The sequence below is a fragment of the Neohortaea acidophila genome (genome assembly GCF_010093505.1).
Source record: "Neohortaea acidophila strain CBS 113389 unplaced genomic scaffold BDY17scaffold_3, whole genome shotgun sequence".
NCBI classification, from domain to species: domain Eukaryota; kingdom Fungi; phylum Ascomycota; class Dothideomycetes; order Mycosphaerellales; family Teratosphaeriaceae; genus Neohortaea; species Neohortaea acidophila.
Window position 1 is genome coordinate 1,124,622 of NW_022985512.1, and position 18,664 is coordinate 1,143,285.

Below are 18,664 nucleotides of genomic sequence, written 5' to 3' on the forward strand. Positions count from 1 at the left end.
CATGGTGCTGCGGGCGTTGGGCGGCAGGAGGGAGAGGAAGAGGCGCGCGGTCGTGCCGGAGCGGGGGTTGAAGGGGGAGAAGGTCGCTGCGACGGAGGTGAGGTAGCGGGTGAGCATTTTTGACGAGGTGGCGGGGTTTGTTGCAGTGGTGAGTGGAGGAGAAGAAGAGAGTGGTGTGGAAAAGTAGCAGGTGTGGATTTGTAGATGGCTGCCGTATGCGGCTTAGCGTGCATGCTCTGAAGCATCGGCCAGCCTTGCAGCAGACATACCGACGGAGTGAATTGAATGGAAAGGGATGGCGCTGATTGACACGTCTAGGTTCGTGAGATTCGTTGCATGTAACTGCCGCTAGCCATCGTCATCGTCTCTACTGCCATTCGCGGTGCTCCCCATACCCCAGTCGTCGAGATCTCCCCTCGACATCCCAAACCCCAACCCACCGCGCACCTCGCCAGCATTCTCCACATCCGTGCTCGCTCCGCTGTCCCAGGGGCCGGAATCTGGAGGGCCTCCCACCAGTCTCGAAGCAACGTTGACAAGATCCACACTCGTCGACGCCTCCGTTCCGTCGACACCATCGCTTCGAGGCTCCGCAATCCCCCTCTCTGCTCGCAGCTGTTGAAACTTTTCTGCCGTTTCCCGCAATGCTCGCTGAATCCGAATCTCTTCTTCCCCCAATCTAATCTTCTCCCGCTGTAGCGCCTCCATTTCCTGCAGACGTTGCATGCGCCCGCTCTGCAGCTCCGCTACTTGCTTTCGCAGCCGCTCAATCACGCCGTCGAGAGTAGGCAGCGGGGAGATGACAGGGGGCGTCTTCGGCCGCACGTCCGCATAAGGGTCGGCAGAAGTGCTCTTCGAGCCGTACGTGCCGTGTCGAGTCTGCGCCGCTTCGAAGGCTTCGTTGCGCGCGCGCTCGCTGGCGTCCGAGTCGGAGTCCGAGGCCGCGCCGCCCTCCGCTGCCGCGATCTGCGCCGCCATGTCTGCTTTCCGCCGCTTCGCCGCCTCGGCCTCTGCTTTGCGCCCCATGACTATCTTACCGTCTGCTTCGGTGAACTCGTCGAAGTTCTCCATCATGTCCTCGTCGTCGTGCGTCAGCCGGCTTTCTGCTTCGTTGTACTTGTCTTTCGGCTTGAGCACTAGACGGCCGTAGTCGTCGCGCATGACATTCGGATCATCCTCGTCCTCGTTGTCAAGATCCGGGTCATCAGGATCGAGCGAGATGTACTCTTCCGCAGCCTGCTCTTTCGCCAGTCGTGCCCTGCGCGCCTTCTTCTCCGCAATCTCGGCGGCCGAAGGAATGGCAGAAGGCTGCTGATATCGCGAGAGCGAAGTCCCGAATTTGGACGTTATGTCGAGCGCTTGCGTCCCGCTTGCCATCTCGTCCACATCGGACATGCTCGCGTCTGTTGTGAGGTCGCGCGGTGTAGACGGCGTGCTCTCCTTCAGCTCTTGCAGCGACGCCGCATTGTACGACGGCCGATCTTCATCTTCGTCCGCCGAGCGCGTGGGGAGATTCGAGGGGAGGAGTGAAGATCGCTGTGATGCATTCCGCTGGATCGCCAGTCGGGACAGATTCGAGCGTTTCGGGGGTCTGATGCCCGCGGGGCCCGTTTGTTCATCATCCGCATCGTCGGGGTTGAAGGACGCTCGCAACGGCGTACCCTTTCGCGCTTTGGTCGAGGGTTTGATCAATGAGGTTCCTGGGAGTCGCACGATTAGCCCACGCCGTTTGCTACCGATCGACGTCAGAGAAGGTCGCGGTGGTTCTGAGGACATGCACGGCCACGTACCTGACGGCTCTTCTCCTCCGTCTGTTGCTCTCGCGGGCTCATCCTCGTCCTCTGAACCGATCTTGCGGGGCACGCGTCGCGCGGAGAACGCCTTTTTCATGTTCGGCGGCTGCTACAAGGGTTACCGTTGCATGTTTGGTGGGGAGAGCGCGAAGGAAAGTGGGTGCAGAGACAGAAGATGCCTTGACGTGAGGTCCTACAAAAATTTAAAGTTTGGCCTGGCGGTGGAATTTGAAGCAAAGCCATGGCAGATGCGATGGGCCGATGAACAACAGTTGAAACGGGGTACTGGTAGTCTCTCTCTATGATGGCCGTCCAAGGATGTAATGCATCAGCTGCCAGCCGGACTCGCTGAACACCTTGCTGGGGGGAAATTTGGCAAAAACAGCAACGCGAGCACATCACAATGGCTTCCCTCCGATGAAATCACTCCACCTCCTCACTTCCGGCGGAATGCCTTCCGGCTTTGGCAGCTTCTCGCTCATGCACTGGGCAAAGAGAACGGCAGTCTGTTGAGTCGGGGTCAGCAACAAGTCGCGCTTGATCAGCAGGGGGCTACAACTCACCCGGGGCTCCATGAAGAGCGGCACGCCAAAGTCCACCGCATTCCTCCTCATCACGTAGTCCTCGTCCACCATCGAGCTCGCCCTCCTCTTGGCCAGGTTGAACACGCCGCGAATGTCGTACTTCTCGAATACCTCGCGCAGTGCTCGCTTGTCTTCCTTGGGGAACTCAATCACCTCCACCTTCACACTCCCCTCCTGACTGCCCTGTTCGAGATGCTTCTTCACCTCATTGTTGGCAGCGTAGAACTTGTAGCCCAAGGGATTTAAATAATCCACAATCTTCGCGAGGTCGGGCGTGGCAGTGTCTCCACCGAACAACAGCCCTTCTCCCGGCAGCGGGAGGCGGAAGTTCATCGTGCTCTGCATCGCCACCCAATACGCCTCGACGAGGTCCTTGCCGAAACACGCCATCTCTCCCGTACTAGCCATCTCCACGCCCAAGTAGGGATCCGCTCCAGCAAGACGAGTCCAGGAGAACTGCGGCACTTTGACGGCGAGGTAGTCTCTCGATTCGGTCATCAGGTCGACGGGCTCGGGGACGTCCTTGTCGAGCAATGCGCGAGTGGCGACATCGATGAAGTTGGTGCCGAGGACTTTGCTCACGAATGGGAACGAGCGAGACGCTCGCAAGTTACACTCAATCACCTTGAGCAAATTCTCGCCTCCATCGGGGTTCTTGGCGCTGATGATTTGCATGTTGAAGGGGCCGGTGATGCTCCAGGCTTTGGCCACCTTCTGAGCAATGTCCTTCACCCGATCCGTGATGTCTTTGCTCAGGCTGACTGGGGGAAGAACCAAAGACGCATCTCCGGAATGCACTCCAGCGTTCTCAATATGCTCGCTGACTGCATGCACCAACAGCTTTCCACCCGAAGCGACGGCATCAACGTCAATCTCCTGTGCGCCTTCGATGAATTTTGTGATGACAACCGGATGGTCAGGGCTGACGTTGCTGGCGGCGGTGAGCTTCTCTTGCAGCTCCTCTTCGCTTCGAATGACGGTCATAGCTGCGCCCGAGAGGACGTAGCTGGGCCTCACAAGGACCGGGTAGTCCACGTCCGACGCAAACTTCTTCGCATCCTCGTAGCTGGTGAGCTCCTTCCACGCCGGCTGGTCCACGCCAATGCTGTCCAAGATCTGAGAGAACTTGTGACGGTCCTCCGCCTTGTCGATGTCCTTTGGATCGGTGCCCAACACTCTCGCTTTGCCTTGCTCTTGGAGCTTGAGCGCGATGTTTTGCGGTAGCTGGCCGCCTACGCTGACAACAACTCCGCTGGAGGATTCCAGTTCGTAGATGTCCATTACTCGCTCATAGCTCAACTCTTCGAAATACAATCGATCGGGCACGTCGAAATCGGTGCTGTAGGTCTCGGGGTTGTACAAAGGGGAAGTCAGCAGGACTCTAGAAAGTATACGAGGATGGTTTTGAGACTTACGTTGATCATGGCCGTCTTCTTTCCGAGCGCCTTCAAACTTAGCGTCGCGTTGACAGCACACCAGTCGAACTCCACAGAGCTGCCAATGCGGTACACTCCTGAACCCAGGACAATAATTCCATGGTCATCGAACTGGACGTCGTGGCTTGAAGCGTTGTAAGTGGTGTACAGATAGTTCGTGTCGGCCGGGAACTCGGCGGCGAGGGTATCGATCTTCTTCACCCACGGATGGATGCCAAAGTTCTTCCTTCGAGCGCGCACCTCGTCTTCGGAGCTGTTGACGGCGTTGGCGATCTGCTTGTCGCTGAACCCGAGTTTCTTCGCCTTCATCATGAGCTCCTTCTTCACGCCGTACAACGAGCCAATGTCTTCAAGCTCGTGAGTGCAGTCCACGATGTTTTGGATTTTGTAGAGGAACCATTTGTCGATTCTGCTGAGTTCGTGGACACGGTCAACGGTGTAGCCCTCGTGGAGCATAGCCTGACCAACGGCAAGCCATCGACGGTCGGTGGGGTTTTGGAGGACGTGGTCGAGGTCGTCGAAATGGTCGCCTTGCAGCCCCACGAATCTGGGATCGACTTGTCGAATGGCCTTTTGGAAGCTCTCCTCGAATGTGCGGCCGATGGCCATGACCTCGCCCACGGACTTCATGCTCGATCCGATGGAGCGGTTGACGTTCTGGAACTTGGCCAAATCCCATCGAGGGATTTTGGTGACAACGTAATCCAGGCTGGGCTCGAAATTGGCCGTGGTGGTGCGAGTGACTGCGTTGGGCAGTTCGGGCAGCGTATGACCGAGACCAATCTTTGCAGCGGTGTAGGCGAGCGGGTACCCGGTGGCTTTGGAGGCGAGGGCAGACGAACGAGACAGGCGAGCGTTGACTTCAATCACCCGGTAGTCGAGTCCATCGGGTTGCAGGGCGTATTGCACGTTGCACTCTCCAACCACGCCCAAGTGACGGACGATTTTGATGGAAGCAGATCGTAGCATGTGGTATTCTTCGTCGCTGAAAGTCTGCGATGGTGAGACGACGATGCTGTCGCCGGTATGGACTCCGAGGGGATCGAAATTCTCCATGTTGCAGACGGTGATGCAGTTGTCGGAGGCATCTCGGACCACCTCGTACTCCGCCTCCTTCCAGCCCTTCAATGACTTCTCCACCAAGATCTGGGGAGACAGGGTCAAAGATCGAGCAGCCAGATTTCGCAGTTCTTCCGCATTGTCCGCAAAACCTGAGCCGAGGCCTCCAAGGGCGTATGCAGCTCGCACAATGATGGGATAACCCACGGTCTCCGCGGCGTCGAGAGCCTCGTCGATCGTAGACACGGCAATGCTCTCCGCGATGGGAATGTCGATCTCTTTCAACGCCTTTGCGAACAGATCGCGATCCTCGCTGGTCTCCAATGTCTTGACGCTCGTGCCCAGCACCTTGACCCCGTATCGCTCGAAGATGCCCATCTTGTCCATGCGCACGCCGAGGTTCAGCGCCGTCTGTCCGCCAAACGACAAGAAGATGCCATCGGGCCTCTCCTTCTCAATGACATACGTGACGTATTCGGGCGTGACGGGCAGGTAGTAGACCTCGTCCGCAAGCACGTGAGCGGTCTGGATGGTTGCAATGTTGGGGTTGATCAAGACCGATTGCACGCCGGCTTCCTTCAGGGCCTTGAGGGCTTGCGAGCCGGAGTAGTCAAACTCGCCGGCCTGGCCGATCGAGAGACCACCGGAGCCTATCACGAGCACCTTCTTCACATCCACCAGATCTTGTGCGCCCGATATGACGCCGGATTCGATGTAGGTTTGCGCCTTGGGGGCGGTGGCGGTCTGGTTTGAGCATCTCGCAGACTTGTGGAAGGAGCGGGCTTGCCTAGGAAGGGCGGTTTTGACAGGTCTGTCATGGCGAGTGGTTCTTGGGGGCTGCGATACGAACGATCGGCGGAGGACTCGAGGAGCGGTGTGCCTGGTGCATTGGAACAGCTCACGGTGCAGCACGCGGACCAAAGGGGCATTGAGAGCCATGGCAGGCAGAGTGACGCTCCCGAGCAGGAGGAGGCGCACGGAAAAGAAGGCCAATGGCTTGCAATTGCGGTATGTGACGCAGCGGTGGAAAAAAACATTTGGAGTCATGGATTCACGGCATTGACGAGTGGCCCAAGCTTCCCTCGTGCTTTCCTTATCGTGCAGCTAATCGCGCCGACATCGCCCGCCAACATATACCCGCGACTAATGATAATCGCGGCCTCCTACACGCCGATGTAAAACACGATGTTTCAGCGAAGACCAGACACGGTCGTATTCACCAATGCTACCTAGGGCTAGGAAGGTCTGCATACAGGTAGGTATCAATCTCAGTCACAGTCAATTGCAGGGCGGGATAATCCTTATCCACTGCCAATCCCCCCAACGCCAGTCCAAAATTCTCAAGAAACCTTTCCCAACCTTGCTTTGCCAAGCAAGCACCGTCCGCTCATGCGGCCCAAAAACTCCATTCCCAGACCCGCAATGCTTCCCGAAAGGAACCCAATACTCAATGCTTGTGGTTATGCCGGTGGTATTTCAGATGCCGCGACGACCGCTTGAAGATGGCCGGCATCTCCAACTCGTACACGTCGTTCTTGCTCGTGTTCCGCACTTGCAGACTCGTGCACGTCTCCCGTGCCGCCTTCTCGCCCACCCCAGGCAGTTGCAAGTACTTTGCTGCGTTCCCTGGGCGCCCTCCGCCGAAGCCACCTCCGCCGAAGCCGCCAGGAGGACCTTGGCCAAACGGTGGTCCTCCGCCCGGAGGGCCTCCAAATCCGCCACTCGGGAAGCCTCCGCCGGGGTTGGAGGGCTGAGGCGGTTGGAATGTCTGCGCGGGTCCGCTTGTGACGGTGAATGTGGGCGTCGGTGAGTTGGCGACAGGCTGTGTGACTGTAGGAGCGGCATTCGATGCGGTCGTTGCTGTTGGTGTTGGCTGCACGGTGGGTGCAATCGTCGTGACTTGTGTGGGAGAATCCGGCGATGTACCGGCCGGAGCTGTGCTGCCGCCAGCCTGGATATTCGTCGTCGATGTGACGGTTAGCGTTGTGAATTCGTTCGTTGTCGCAACAGGTGGAGCCGAGCTACCACCAGCCGCAATATTCGTCGTCGACGTGACGGTCTCCGTGGTGAATCTGCCGGATCTTGTTTTCGTGCCAACAACAGGCGACGTTGGCTCGTTCACGGGTGAGGTTGATGTCAAAGGCGAGGTTGGCTCGTCTACGGATGAGGTTGTCAAAGGTGAGGTTGGCTCGTCAACGGATGAGGTCGTCAAAGGCGAGGTTGGCTCGTCAACGGATGAGGTGGTCGTCAAAGGTGGTGCTGGTCTCCAGCTGAAAGGCAGGGTGGAAGGGCCGGCGGGTGGTGCTTGAGGCGTAGTCGTCGGCTGGCCAATGCTCTGCGTTGGAGCAGCGCTTGTCCCCGGAGTTGTTGCTGGCGGGCTGGATCCGCCCGAACCACCCGTGTTCTCAAACACCTTCAGGCTGTTGATGGACCAGTACGACTCGGAAAAGGCCGACGGGTTCTGTCCCACGTAGTTTTCGCATGAGCTGCCGAATTGCGACGCACAGCTGCTCGTCGGCCACACAGCTCCCGCCCACTGGCCGCAGAAGGTGACGTCAAACACAATCTGTTGATTGGTGAATTTCGACGCAAAGTCACAGTCGCCGGAGAAGTAGGACAATGGTTCGCCCCATGTAGATGGATCGGGAGAGTCGCTGAGAACATTCTCGGGAATTGATGCTCGGGTGAAGAAGTAGACGGCGATCGAGTTTGCGGTCAGCTCCATGGCGTACACTCCGCCACCCGCGTTGTTGAAGCCCGTGCCGTAAGTGTTGCCCGAGGTTGCATCGATTGAGCAACCGGCATTCGACGCTTGATTCGGGGCGTATGTGTAGCAATCGCTGGTGCTCAATGTGCCGCTGAAGCCAGAATTGTTGATTGTGCAACCGTCGCCGGTGTGGAGTGTCATTGCATTCATCGTGTTTTGATTCACGCCTTCGATGATGTCTGTCGTTGTGTCAATACAAATGATCAAGGCGGCCGAGAGGAGAGGACGCACCAATTTCACCCTGGTTGGGCCAATCCGGGCCTACAGTCCAAAACGCGGGCCTGTATCGTTGTCAGATGGTTCTGTTTTCCTTCTCCTTGTTTACTGCAGGACTCACCATGTCCCACAAATGCTCCCAGGCATGTGTGCAAGATCGATAATAAACAGTCCCGACTGGTAGCTCTGAAGGCTGGTCAAGCGGACGCTTTGCCGGCCCGTGGTGGTGGTTGATGTATCATCGACGGATATGGTGACTTGGTTGCCAGAAGACTGGATCAATCCCGCAGCCTGGGCGGTCGCTTGATCGACGTATGTAACGAAGCCGTCCGTCGGATCTGGCGCGGTGAAGAATGAGAATTGCTCGAAGAAATTGCCGCCTTGTAGGTAGTCTTGCTGTAATGTGTATTGAGCCCAACACTTTGCAGCCATCAGAAGGACGCAACACGATAGTGTTGATAACCCCATCTTGCTCGTGTATGGTGGTGGTTGGAGAGGCGGAGGGAGAGGAGGGTCAGGTGTCGACGGAGAGGGGGAAGGCGGCGGAAAGAGGTGAATGACAAAAGGGAAAAATAGAGGGAAATACCGGCGAACAGCCTTATACGAAACTCGCACGAGTGTCAAGGGAAAGTGAAAGGAATGGTGCGTTCCCCCAGCATCTGCCTCGCTAAGTATTCTCCGACGCATGGACGGGCGAAGCGAAGGCGGCCAGCACCACACCCACCGCCATCAACCCACCCACACACGCTGATGAACGTTCACGCTATTGTCCGCTTGAGACACGAGCTGATGTGATTGTCCATTGTTCAACCCAGCCCCTGGCGTCTGACTACGGCGTCTGTCAAGCCGGCCGTTTGAGATGCAGCTCGGACGAGGAACGGCGCGGTCTACAGGAGGGTCAGATGTCCAGATTCCCTCACGCCAAGCTGGCCGGGAGCTTCCCAATCGAGGATGAAGTGTTTGCGGGTGATTGCAGTGTTGTGCATCCGTTTCGCGCACTCGCTGCTCGTCGACAGTCGGAAGCACATGCACATGGCGTTGATTTGTCCTCGATGTTCGCGCCAGGAGTCTGGATGGAGCGGGCGGGACGACGGCACGTTCCGTCCAGCCAATCGGGTCTGACGCTGGCGCCTCCGTCGTGGAAGTGTGGGAACGTCACGTCAGAAGTGTGTTTCACCCGGACAACCAGGGCCCGCCCAAGCCGCCGAGGCTGGCTCGACGTCCACCACCTCATCTCTTCCCAACTGCTGTCCAAGATCGCTTGCAGCCCGTACGAATATTCTCCGCACGCGAACTCATATTGGCCGGCCAACTCAGGAACTCCTGCTCTGCCGGCTGTTGCCAATCCACGTGGCGCTCGTCGACTGGGTGAATGGCGGCGGCCATGCATCTGCCGCGCGGAGGCAGGAGCGGCAATGTGAAGGACGATGAAATGCGACGACCTTGCTGAATGTACTCGACGTCGATGATGGATACATGTCTTCATGTATGATGGGACGGTAATCCCCACGCAGAAGGCAGGTTGGAATAACAAAGCAAACACGACTTTCTCGGGGGGTGTAGATCTACCATGTCATATACGTGCATGTAATCGTCAGAGCAATGCGCGTGCCCAACCTTCGTTGCTCGCGGCCATTCACCGGCCTCGTGGAATCCAAGACACTTCTCACGGCCACCATTGCATCCGCTTGTAGCTCTCAATCACTGCCTCCACCTCCTCCTTGGTAATTCTCTCATGGACAGGTCTAGCACCCAGGACAGTCAGCTCGACGACGCTCCGCATGGCCCCACCCATCAATCAGCAACACTCACCTGAACCCAACTTCCTTCTCGAATCTACTTCCATCCATGCTTAGATCGGTATCCTTGAGCAACTCCTTCTCCATGAACGGACTCAATGGTCCGCCATTCTCCCTCACTCCCGCCGCCTCCTGCAGATCCGCCCAGTCGTCAAGCGTGTCGTCGTTTACATCGTCCACCACATGCTCCAGATTCATCCGTGCAAAAGTGTTCACCAGCGCGTTCTGAAAGCCCGTCTCAATCCCAAAGATGCTCTTGAAAATCGCGGCCATGGTGCCCTGCGACGTCGCCCCGCGATCGACCACGTTGAACACCAGCGACGCTGCATTCGGCGCACTCGAGATGCGGTCATTCTTTGCCCGCCATTCCGCCGCCATCCACAGCGCCCGCGCACTATCCTCGACATGCAGTGTATTGGTTCTCAACTCGCTGCCCCACAGCCATTTCATCGTCTCTTTCGGCTCGCGGCTCTGATATACTCGGGCCAGCGCCAGCTGCGTGCCCAGCCATCGGCCCGTATAGGGGCCATAGACGTTAGGCAAGCGCAAGATGCACAGCCGCAGACCCGGGATCTTCGCCAGCTCCTCCTCCGCCTGCAGTTTCCACTTGGCCTGCTTCGTATGCGGCTTGCTCGTCTTGTCACCCTCCTTTTGCGGCGTCTTGCTCCCACTGTAGACCTGGCCGGTGCTCACTTCGATAAATGCCGTGACGCCCCGCTTTGCCGCCTCTTTGCCGACCGCCAGACTGAGCTGGAAACTGCGGAGTCGGTAGACCTCGTCGTCCTGCGAGAAGCGGGTTTCACCGCCGCAGTTGAAGACAAAGTCGAATTCGCGCTTCGTGCCGTCGGGGCCGGCGGGAAGGTCGAAGATTCTCGCCTGCGATTGTTCTCTGGAAGCGTCTGCTTGGAGGAAGTTGGTCGAGCAAGCTTCCTGGTGTTCGGGTGCGAGGGAGGCAAGTTGGGGCAGCTGCTTGTCGACCAGGCGTAGGGTAGATGCGAGTTGGTTGGAGTGGATGTAATTCGCGAGGAAGCGACCGATGTAACCTGTCAAAGGAAGATCAGTCCTCCCATTATCGCATTCCTGGACATCACCCATGCCCTCGAGGGTGTCAATGGCGGCAGAGAACATACCCAACCCGCCAATGATCAAGACCGCAGGCTTTCCCTGAGCCGATGCTGGAGCGCTCGCAGCCATATCAACAACGTCCACACTCACGAAACAAGGGAAATGAACGGGAGACTACTGTAAAGACCGACTAATGGGGACGAGGAAGAAGAAACAGTCGTTGCGGGAGGAGCAGGGACAAAAGGGAGGAGGGCTGCGATGGAAGCCTCGAGTGTCACATTGTCCCCCTGCATATGCTAAGGATTGCCTGCGCGAGAGATGGTGAACAGAGTTCAAATGCAAGAGGCAGGAGGAGTGCATGAAGTTCGCATTAACGCGCGCGAGGGTGTCAATCGCCCCGCCGGGCTTGCGTCGGTGGGGCGCGGCGCGCATCCGCTTTTGATGGACCTGCCGCTTGAGGCGCGACACCCAGTACGGAGCATGCACTCCTGATATCCATCCTCGAAAGTATGTGATGCGTTTCGTGCGTTGATGGGTGAGTACCCAATGATAGTGCAGTCCCAATAATTGCGCGCCAGCTGTTTCGCCAAGAAAGGATCGTGTTCGGCATCCTAGATCTGGGTAGGCACATCTCCATGGTCGGAAGGCTGGTGGTGATTGCTTCGCCGCTGGACTCGGAGCTTGACCTTGTCGCCCTTCTCGAGGTATCGTGGTCCATGTCAACGCCGCTCCGACGGCTCCTTGCGCGTTCTAGCTGCGCCCTCGTCTTGACTTTCGGACTTGCAGGCCAGGCTCTCAGTCCACCTCCTTGCCACAAAGCAAGCAATTCACCGCGGCCGAGTAATTCTGGCCATCAGGCGTCGTAATGACAATCTCCGACGTCTCCGCGGCCGGCGTTTGCCCTTCGCCATTGGGCAAGCTTTTGATGAGTACCTCTGCGGTGAAGCCTTCGTTTTCCATCTTCGACGAAACGACGGATTTTGCGGTGATGCCTTCATTCTTGGGCCGCGCTTTCCTCGCCACGGACTCGTTCGCATCGTCCGCTGTTGTTGTTGTCAGATTAGACATTGGCGACTCGGTGTCGATGACTTCGCTTACCTGGTGCTGCTGCTGCTTTGTGTACCGCAGTCTCGGCGATGCATTTGACGTGCATCCATTTCCTGCACTCCGGATTACCACACTGCAAGATCATCTCGTCGGGATTCTGAGGCTTGTTATCGATACAGATGTTGCGGATTTTGGAAAACTTCCTCGTCGTGGCGGAATCGTATGTCTGGCGCCAAAAGTATATGTCGTCGTCGATGGGCGCGTCGTCGTCATCCTCCTCATTCCAATGCTCCACTTTCAAGCTCCCATTGACAGTCATGGCATCGATAATGTCCATCTCGTTGGTGGGGATGAGCTCGTTCCTGCCGTGGTAGGGCTGCCGACCACCGTCCAAATCCTCGGGCCGGTTGAGCCATGCCAATCGGATGTAGACGTGTTCGGAGTCGAGCGCGCGCACCTCGAGCACCTTGGCCTTCCACTGCGCCGCCACATCGATTTTCGCGTCGTCGGACTCGTCGTGCTTAACGAGGATGCATTGGCCGGTTGCGATGCTTTCAGAGCCCACTGCACGCGTCCGTCAGTCTCTGCTGGCACCGATGCGCGGCACGGGGCGGGGCGACAGCGTACCGGTGAATTTCTTGTAGCGCCGTAGACACTCCCACTTATCTCTCGGCCGGACTTGGTATTTCAAGTTCAATCTGTCTTCGAACAAGTCTGTCTGCAGCTGCATGTCTGCATCCCTCTTGCGCTTGAGGGATTTGGAAGCAACCTGGATTGTGAAGGGCTTATCGTTGGTGTCCAGCCAACTCTTCAGCGCCAAACGGTCCCTTTCTGACAGCTCGGCGGGTTGGGGGGCGGGCTTGATGGCGCTATTGAGATCGGAGGAGGTAACAGGCACGGCGCTCTTTCGGCCGTTGGCTTGCTTCCGCGCCATCGCGACAAGTCAGAGGAGAGGTGGGTGGGTTCGATTGAGGTGCAGCGCAAAGGAGCAGGGACAACGGCGGAAAGCAGCGCAGTGAAGGGGAAGTGATGCTCGCAGAGCTGTATCGCCAACAGGGACGCGCAAACAAATCAAGAGCAACCAAGGGAAATAGCGAGAAGAGGAGAGGTCGAAGTTGCAAGCGATGGAAGGGTGTGAAATAGAAGCGCGCCGTGCGCGTCACGCTCACGCGACGCCTCTTCTCTCCGCAATTTGCAGAAGGTCTGTGCGGGAGAAAGTGTAGCGAGAGCGAGATCATTTATTTCATCCATCTGCAGGGAAAAGTGACAAAACTTGACAGGTCACCCTGATAATTGCGGTGTGGATTGCTATGCTGTAGGCTGGAGGGAGTGTGGCATAGATTGGATGCCATGTGTGTGTGAGTATGCTGCCGCCCATGTCTCTCGGTCTCGGATTCAGATTGTCCGTGTGCTGGTCGATGCGCGATACTGTATCTGAATAAGAAATGTCTGCAGATGCAAGCTATCGGCAATAGATGCCGAGACGATGGCACTCGTTCCCTGTACTTGGATGTAGTCCAAGATGATCACCCATGATGACAGATGACCGCCGTGGTGGGTGAGGAGGCATGGATGCGTCGTCAGCCCATCGTCGGCCTGCACGCCGCCTTTCTCTGCAGCCCACGCCAGCCACAAGGCTCAGATGACGGCGAGTGGTTGTAACTACCGCGCAGGTACAGGCCGCGCAGGCAGAATGCATGTCAGCGGTGCCAGGCATGTCACATCTCCCAAATGAATGCACAATTGCCTGATGCCACCCGTCTCCGGCCTCCGACCCCCCGATCCATGACACTAGGCCCGTCCTCTTCTCCGCGCTATCCGGACTCGCTGTCGTCAGCGGCAAAGTTCCCAATTGTGCCGTGGCCAGCGTCGATCACAGCCTCACCACTCTCACTCATTACCTTCCTGCCTCGCGCACACCACACACCACACACCACCTTCACCCCCTCCCTCATTCACCACGCATCCCCCCTACTTCCCTACTCTTCCCTACCCGACGCTCGCTTCATCCCCCCTTCGTCCGCCTTTATCCTTCCTTGGCATCTTCGTTGTGGCGCACGACTAGCAGCACCTTGATCGATGTGACTTGCCAAGCGTGACGCGAGTGCAGGAAACATTCTCTGCCATTGATTACCTATTGTCCCCTCTCCCGGACATCCTACTTGGTGCAGCCGTTGGAAGAAGCGCATCGTAGTCCATCCACTCCCTCATCACTCCCCGCAGTTCGCGGCGACGCACGCCAGCATGCCTCGCTCTCGTGGTACGTGCCTGCCTCCCCCAATCCTGAAACCCGTGTCCCTTGCCGCACCACCCTCCTTCGCTCTTGCCTGCCACCCAACCAAATTGACCCTTTGCCTTCCCCAGTCCTGTCGTTCATGTCTCAATGGGGATCCCCCAGTGCGCCGCGCTCCCCCGACCCCAACGCCGGCGCCTTCACCGACACCCCATCCCCATCCTCCGCCTCCGCTCCTTCTTACCTGCGAAAACCTCCACCCCCCGACATCGACATTGCACAAGCGGCCAGCCAGCGTTTGGATGCCGCCATGCGCGAATCCGGCGGCTCCCCCACCACCCACTCGCGCTCGAGAGGCGACCTGAAGCCCAAGAGAACGAGCATGCTACAATCCTACGTCCCTCCACAGGTCGACGTCGCCCGTGACACTCCGCCAGAGCTCCAACCCATCTTCACCTATCTCAACAGCCACAGCAACAAGCTCTATCAGGAAGGCTACTTTCTCAAGCTGCACGATCTTGACTCGCGCGGAAGACCGAGCGCTGGCAGGACGTGGACCGAGTGCTTTGCCCAGCTCATCGGCACCGTGCTCTCCCTGTGGGATGCTGCCGCCCTGGACGCCGCCGGCGAGGATGCTGAAGTCGTGCCCACCTTCATCAACCTGAGCGACGCTTCCATCAAAATGGTGTGTACCTGGCCGCCGCTAACACTACCAGCTGCTCCCCTCCTTATCCAACGCTAACCACACACTCCAGATCGAATCCCTGCCCATGAACGGTGCGCAAGGAGGCAATCTGCAAAATGTCCTTAGCGTATCCACCGCCGCCAACAACCGCTACCTACTCCACTTCAATACCCTCAACTCCCTTACCCAGTGGACCGCCGGCATCCGGCTCGCCATGTTTGAGCACGCCACGCTGCAAGAAGCCTACACGGGCTCGCTGATCGCTGGCAAGGGCCGGTACCTCAACAACATCAAACAGATAATGTTTCGGCTCAAGTACCCTCATGAAGACTGGGTCCGTGTCAGATTCGGGGCCGGCACGCCGTGGCAGAGGTGTTGGTGTGTCATTTCGCCCCCCGAGGAAAAGAGCTGGGAGAAGGCACAGAAGGCGGCCAAGAAGGCCGGGCCCTACGAACGCGTCAAGTATCCAAAGGGCGACATCAAATTCTACGACACGCGAAAAATCAACAAGAAGACCCTCCCAATTGCCACCATCACCGATGCATTCGCCGCCTACGCAGTCTATCCGCAGTCCAAGCCGCTCATCGAGCAGTCCACCCTCTTGAAGATCGAAGGCCTTGTGAATGTCCACGACAGCAAAGATCAAACCACCGAGGGCTTTGTCTTCGTCATGCCCGAAGTGCACCAAGCCGTGACCGGGTTCGAGATGATGCTCCGCTGGCTCTTCCCCGCCTACGACACCTTCTCCCTGTACGGACGGCCGCAGAAGCTGATCGCCGACACCCTCGATCAGCGAGGCCTGATGTTTGCCATGCCAACCAACCGGCGCTACGGCTACCTCGACATTCTCGACGTCTCCACTTTGATCCATACCAAGGGCAGTCAGGGGTGGAGCGAGCGACAGTGGAGACGCGAGCTCAAGAAGCTCACCGCGGAGCGCATGACGCAGCAGTTGGAATCGCACGGCGCCCCGGACCCCAGAAGTCGTGCCAACACCGACACACTTGGCGTTCGATTCGGCGACGGCGAAGTGTCCCGCTCCACCCCGGGCTCGAGATCCGTCTCGCCCGCCGTTCGGCCTGGAGAACACTCCGCCGCCATCCCGCGGACCAACACAGCCCCACCGGATGCTATGGGCAACGGCTTCAGCCCGCACAAGCGAGCCGCGTCTGAAGCTCAGGGTTATAGGAGATACCAGACCGAGACGCCGTCGCGGTTGTCGCAGGACGCCAGGAGGCCTGATTCGTCAGATGGCTTCGAGGCACCACCGCCCCCGCCGCATATGGGTGCTCCGGGCGGATTGGGTCGCTCCTTCACGCCGGGCTCTCTCGAGCGCATCCATTCAGAAAGCACAGTCCCGACGCTGTCGGCGGGCGGGTCCAGCCAAGACCTACTCAACGGCCACCAGCGTCTCTCGCACGTCGAGCCTGTCCTCCCACCACCAGCCTTCACCCATCCGCCGAATAGTCGTCCGGCGAACCAACCGTACGCACCCCCCGAACTTCGTCGGGCCAATTCCACGGTTGATGCCGAGACGTTGGCGGAGATGAAGGACGCTGTGACCCCTCAGCCGTACTATGATGGTGGACTAGAGCCGTGGAGTGGCGAAGTGCAGCACCGACAACAGAATATGGTAGTGTCTCCACCCACCCTTGCCCACAACAACCCCCGAGGAACCACTAATTCCCTTCAAGGACCTGTGAATAATGTACAGGCGCAGCCCAGGAGGGATCCGCGACAGCCACTTAGCACCATTCCGGGCTCCCCATACGTTCGACATGATTCTGCCACGATACCACACCGCGAGGGAGTGGCAGAGAGATCGCCGACACGGCGATATCAGCCTCCGCCGGTCCCTATTAAGAACGAGAGCCAAGCTGCCATAGGAGCTTTGCAATCGACAAGAAGCATCGCGCGCAAGCCTTTACCTGAGGCTCCGTCCCCGTGGATGCTCCAACGATCCCAAACGGACCCCACTCAGCCTCCTCTCATTGCAGGGGGCAATGGTGCTGCTGCACCCTCCGATCCCGTGCCCATCAACGATTATGCGGGACCACGGAGGACACGGCCAAATCCATCGGCCAACTATGCAGAAAGGAGGCGTTCCCGGTCGATGGATGGGCTTATGGGCATGCATTCGGAAGTCGCAAGAAGCGGCCAGGCCAATCTCAGCTCCAGCGAGCTCAGACGGGAAGACTCGTTTGAGCGGACGGGCCCTGCAAGCTCGATCCCCGCGCAGAGATATACGGCATGGAATCCGGCGGCATCTGCCTCCTTCCAGCGAAGCAGGAGCAGTCTGACACCGGAGCAAATGGCGCAAATGGGAGCACAGAGGGCTCACCAAGCGCACCACGCCGCGCGTGAACAGTCGCCGGCGCAAGAGAACGCTGCTCGCAGCCGGTCCACAGGCAGGCGCAGGCTGTTGAAAGAACGGCCGCTCTCTCGCAACCTGTCGAGTCCGGACGGCGAGCGGCGCTATGCATCCAGGACCCCGCCGGCGCAACTGCAGGCGAGAGCCGCCCCGCCCGCCGCGTATGCGCAAAACGCTCCGCCGTATTATTATCAGCAGCAGGCGTATGGATCGAGTTGGCAGCAGCAGCAACAGCAGCAACAGCAACAGCAACAATATGGGAGTTGATGAGCCAAGAAATGGATGTAGCGATATGAGATAAGCACCAAATACAAGTCATAGAAGCAAGCGAGCGTACATGTAGATAAAAGTGGAACGAGGCACGGGAAAAGGGGTTGTGCTCGTTTCTGCTCAGATTGTCCCATATGCCTTTTCACATTGAGGATTCTTAAGTCAAGTCGGATCTAAGGCACTACTTCCCAATCTTGGGAGGAGTCGTTGGCCCTGTGTGAGGAACTGCTGGCGCATCGTCGCCGTAGCCGTCTATCTCGAGCCAGGCAAATGGGTCCGGCATGGATAATATGGTCGTGGAGACGACTGAAGTGGATTGTCTTGCATCCTGCACGTCTTCCCTCTAGCGTGACTTCATCCAATGTCCATGTCCATGGCATCTGGGTCGCCGTCCGGGTAGGAATGATCAGCATACCCAGCGCTGTACCCATGAGCCGTCTCCACGCCCGCGCCGTGAAAGTGGGTAGAGTCGTAATGCCTCTCGACATCCCTCTGCCTTGAGTCCTCCACTGCCTTCTCGCGCGCGCGTTGGCGCGATTCGATGATCGCCTTCCTCACAGAATCTTGTGCTTCATCCTGCACGGTCAGCGAACGGGGTAGATCGTAGAGCACCAGCTCGCGATGTCTGCCATCCTCTGCATCACTGCCTCCTGCTAGGACCTGCTGGGGGATTTTGCTAAAGTGCTTTTCGATGTCGGGGAGAAAGATGAGGCGTTCGTCGGCCGCGCTGGCGGCCTCGGCGTCCTCAAGATCGGCGAGTTCGGCGTCGAGGTCGGAGATGTAGACGCGGTCGCGGGTGTCGTCTATCTGCATCGACGAAGGGGGAGGGGGATGGGAGGGGTGAAGGTGATCTGGCGCATGATCGGGGACGGAGCTCTGGCTGCTGGGCTGTTTGCTCTTCTTCCGCTCCACGCCACCTGTCGCTCGAATGTCAGCATGCTGGAGCAGAGGGAAGATGGAGGCATCACGACAAACTTACGCAGACTCAGCATGCGCAGGCGCTTCTCGAAGCGATCGAGGTCGTTGAGGTCCGTCTCGCTGGCCTCGCGCTTGGTCCCGCGTTTCAAAAAGCCTCCTCCGCTCCCTTCATCCTCTCTCCCTCCTGGCATCACCTCGACGCGCGAATCCATCTGCATCCTGCTGCATATCCACCGTCTGTTGCGCAGCGCAACAGCAAGTCGACAAGCCGAGGGTGTTTGTGAAGAAGCGGACGACGAGAGGCGGAGGTGGTGCGAACGGGTGAATTGGCGGATGCATGCGTGTCCCGCACTCCTTCTTTCGGATTTGGACTCGCGCGCCCACTACACCTCCTCTTCCCCCTCCCTCTATCTCGCCCTTC

At 58.3% G+C, this 18,664-nt stretch overlaps 8 protein-coding genes across 8 annotated transcripts; 2 read left to right on the plus strand and 6 right to left on the minus strand.

The window, feature by feature from the left end:
- Positions 1-299: 299 nt before the first annotated feature.
- On the minus strand, positions 300-2,349 carry BDY17DRAFT_101745 (nineteen complex-related protein 2-domain-containing protein). Its single transcript, XM_033729121.1, has 2 exons — positions 1,791-2,349; positions 300-1,700 (listed from the first exon to the last, which is right to left on the minus strand). The coding sequence occupies exons 1-2, from the start codon at positions 1,888-1,890 to the stop codon at positions 349-351; spliced, it is 1,452 nt and encodes a 483-aa protein (XP_033591938.1). The 5' UTR covers positions 1,891-2,349; the 3' UTR covers positions 300-348.
- Positions 2,192-5,811, minus strand: BDY17DRAFT_315771 (carbamoyl-phosphate synthase large subunit; the record flags this gene model as incomplete). Its single annotated transcript, XM_033735941.1, has 3 exons — positions 2,192-2,299; positions 2,357-3,724; positions 3,793-5,811. 3 exons carry the CDS (start codon positions 5,809-5,811, stop codon positions 2,192-2,194), a joined length of 3,495 nt encoding a protein of 1,164 aa, XP_033591939.1.
- Positions 5,812-7,100: 1,289 nt separating this feature from the next.
- Positions 7,101-8,287, minus strand: BDY17DRAFT_315772 (beta-1,3-1,4-glucanase; the record flags this gene model as incomplete). Its single annotated transcript, XM_033735942.1, has 4 exons — positions 7,101-7,207; positions 7,270-7,818; positions 7,871-7,920; positions 7,977-8,287. 4 exons carry the CDS (start codon positions 8,285-8,287, stop codon positions 7,101-7,103), a joined length of 1,017 nt encoding a protein of 338 aa, XP_033591940.1.
- A 1,234-nt stretch (positions 8,288-9,521) lies between these two features.
- On the minus strand, positions 9,522-10,848 carry BDY17DRAFT_247674 (uncharacterized protein; the record flags this gene model as incomplete). The annotated part of the gene is made up of 3 exons (XM_033730840.1): positions 9,522-9,600; positions 9,668-10,697; positions 10,785-10,848. The coding sequence occupies 3 exons, from the start codon at positions 10,846-10,848 to the stop codon at positions 9,522-9,524; spliced, it is 1,173 nt and encodes a 390-aa protein (XP_033591941.1).
- A 514-nt stretch (positions 10,849-11,362) lies between these two features.
- On the minus strand, positions 11,363-12,919 carry BDY17DRAFT_101887 (uncharacterized protein). The gene is made up of 3 exons (XM_033729123.1): positions 12,394-12,919; positions 11,818-12,330; positions 11,363-11,762 (listed from the first exon to the last, which is right to left on the minus strand). Exons 1-3 carry the CDS (start codon positions 12,698-12,700, stop codon positions 11,515-11,517), a joined length of 1,068 nt encoding a protein of 355 aa, XP_033591942.1. The 5' UTR covers positions 12,701-12,919; the 3' UTR covers positions 11,363-11,514.
- Positions 12,920-13,926: 1,007 nt separating this feature from the next.
- BDY17DRAFT_102017 (uncharacterized protein) lies at positions 13,927-16,510 on the plus strand. Its single transcript, XM_033729125.1, has 4 exons — positions 13,927-14,026; positions 14,131-14,684; positions 14,755-16,317; positions 16,379-16,510. Exons 1-4 carry the CDS (start codon positions 14,011-14,013, stop codon positions 16,385-16,387), a joined length of 2,142 nt encoding a protein of 713 aa, XP_033591943.1. The 5' UTR covers positions 13,927-14,010; the 3' UTR covers positions 16,388-16,510.
- Positions 16,511-17,819, plus strand: BDY17DRAFT_101984 (uncharacterized protein). Its single transcript, XM_033729124.1, has 2 exons — positions 16,511-17,618; positions 17,778-17,819. Exon 1 carries the CDS (start codon positions 16,633-16,635, stop codon positions 17,320-17,322), a length of 690 nt encoding a protein of 229 aa, XP_033591944.1. The 5' UTR covers positions 16,511-16,632; the 3' UTR covers positions 17,323-17,618; positions 17,778-17,819.
- On the minus strand, positions 17,502-18,296 carry BDY17DRAFT_101847 (uncharacterized protein). Its single transcript, XM_033729122.1, has one exon. The coding sequence runs from the start codon at positions 18,136-18,138 to the stop codon at positions 17,680-17,682; it is 459 nt and encodes a 152-aa protein (XP_033591945.1). The 5' UTR covers positions 18,139-18,296; the 3' UTR covers positions 17,502-17,679.
- Positions 18,297-18,664: the final 368 nt, after the last annotated feature.

What these genes read in the sequence shown, in the direction of transcription:
- BDY17DRAFT_101887 (XM_033729123.1), bottom strand. Translation starts at nt 12,700, where the DNA reads ATGGCGCGGAAGCAAGCCAACGGCCGAAAGAGCGCCGTGCCTGTTACC. An exon ending in GCGCTACAAGAAATTCACCG is followed by an intron (nt 12,331 to 12,393) that starts GTACGCTGTCGC and finishes GGACGCGTGCAG; the next exon opens with TGGGCTCTGAAAGCATCGCA. An exon ending in CAAAGCAGCAGCAGCACCAG is followed by an intron (nt 11,763 to 11,817) that starts GTAAGCGAAGTC and finishes CAACAACAACAG; the next exon opens with CGGACGATGCGAACGAGTCC.
- BDY17DRAFT_101984 (XM_033729124.1), top strand. Translation starts at nt 16,633, where the DNA reads ATGCTCCAACGATCCCAAACGGACCCCACTCAGCCTCCTCTCATTGCA.
- BDY17DRAFT_101847 (XM_033729122.1), bottom strand. Translation starts at nt 18,138, where the DNA reads ATGCAGATAGACGACACCCGCGACCGCGTCTACATCTCCGACCTCGAC.
- BDY17DRAFT_102017 (XM_033729125.1), top strand. An exon ending in GCGACGCTTCCATCAAAATG is followed by an intron (nt 14,685 to 14,754) that starts GTGTGTACCTGG and finishes CACACACTCCAG; the next exon opens with ATCGAATCCCTGCCCATGAA.
- BDY17DRAFT_101745 (XM_033729121.1), bottom strand. Translation starts at nt 1,890, where the DNA reads ATGAAAAAGGCGTTCTCCGCGCGACGCGTGCCCCGCAAGATCGGTTCA. An exon ending in CGGAGGAGAAGAGCCGTCAG is followed by an intron (nt 1,701 to 1,790) that starts GTACGTGGCCGT and finishes TGCGACTCCCAG; the next exon opens with GAACCTCATTGATCAAACCC.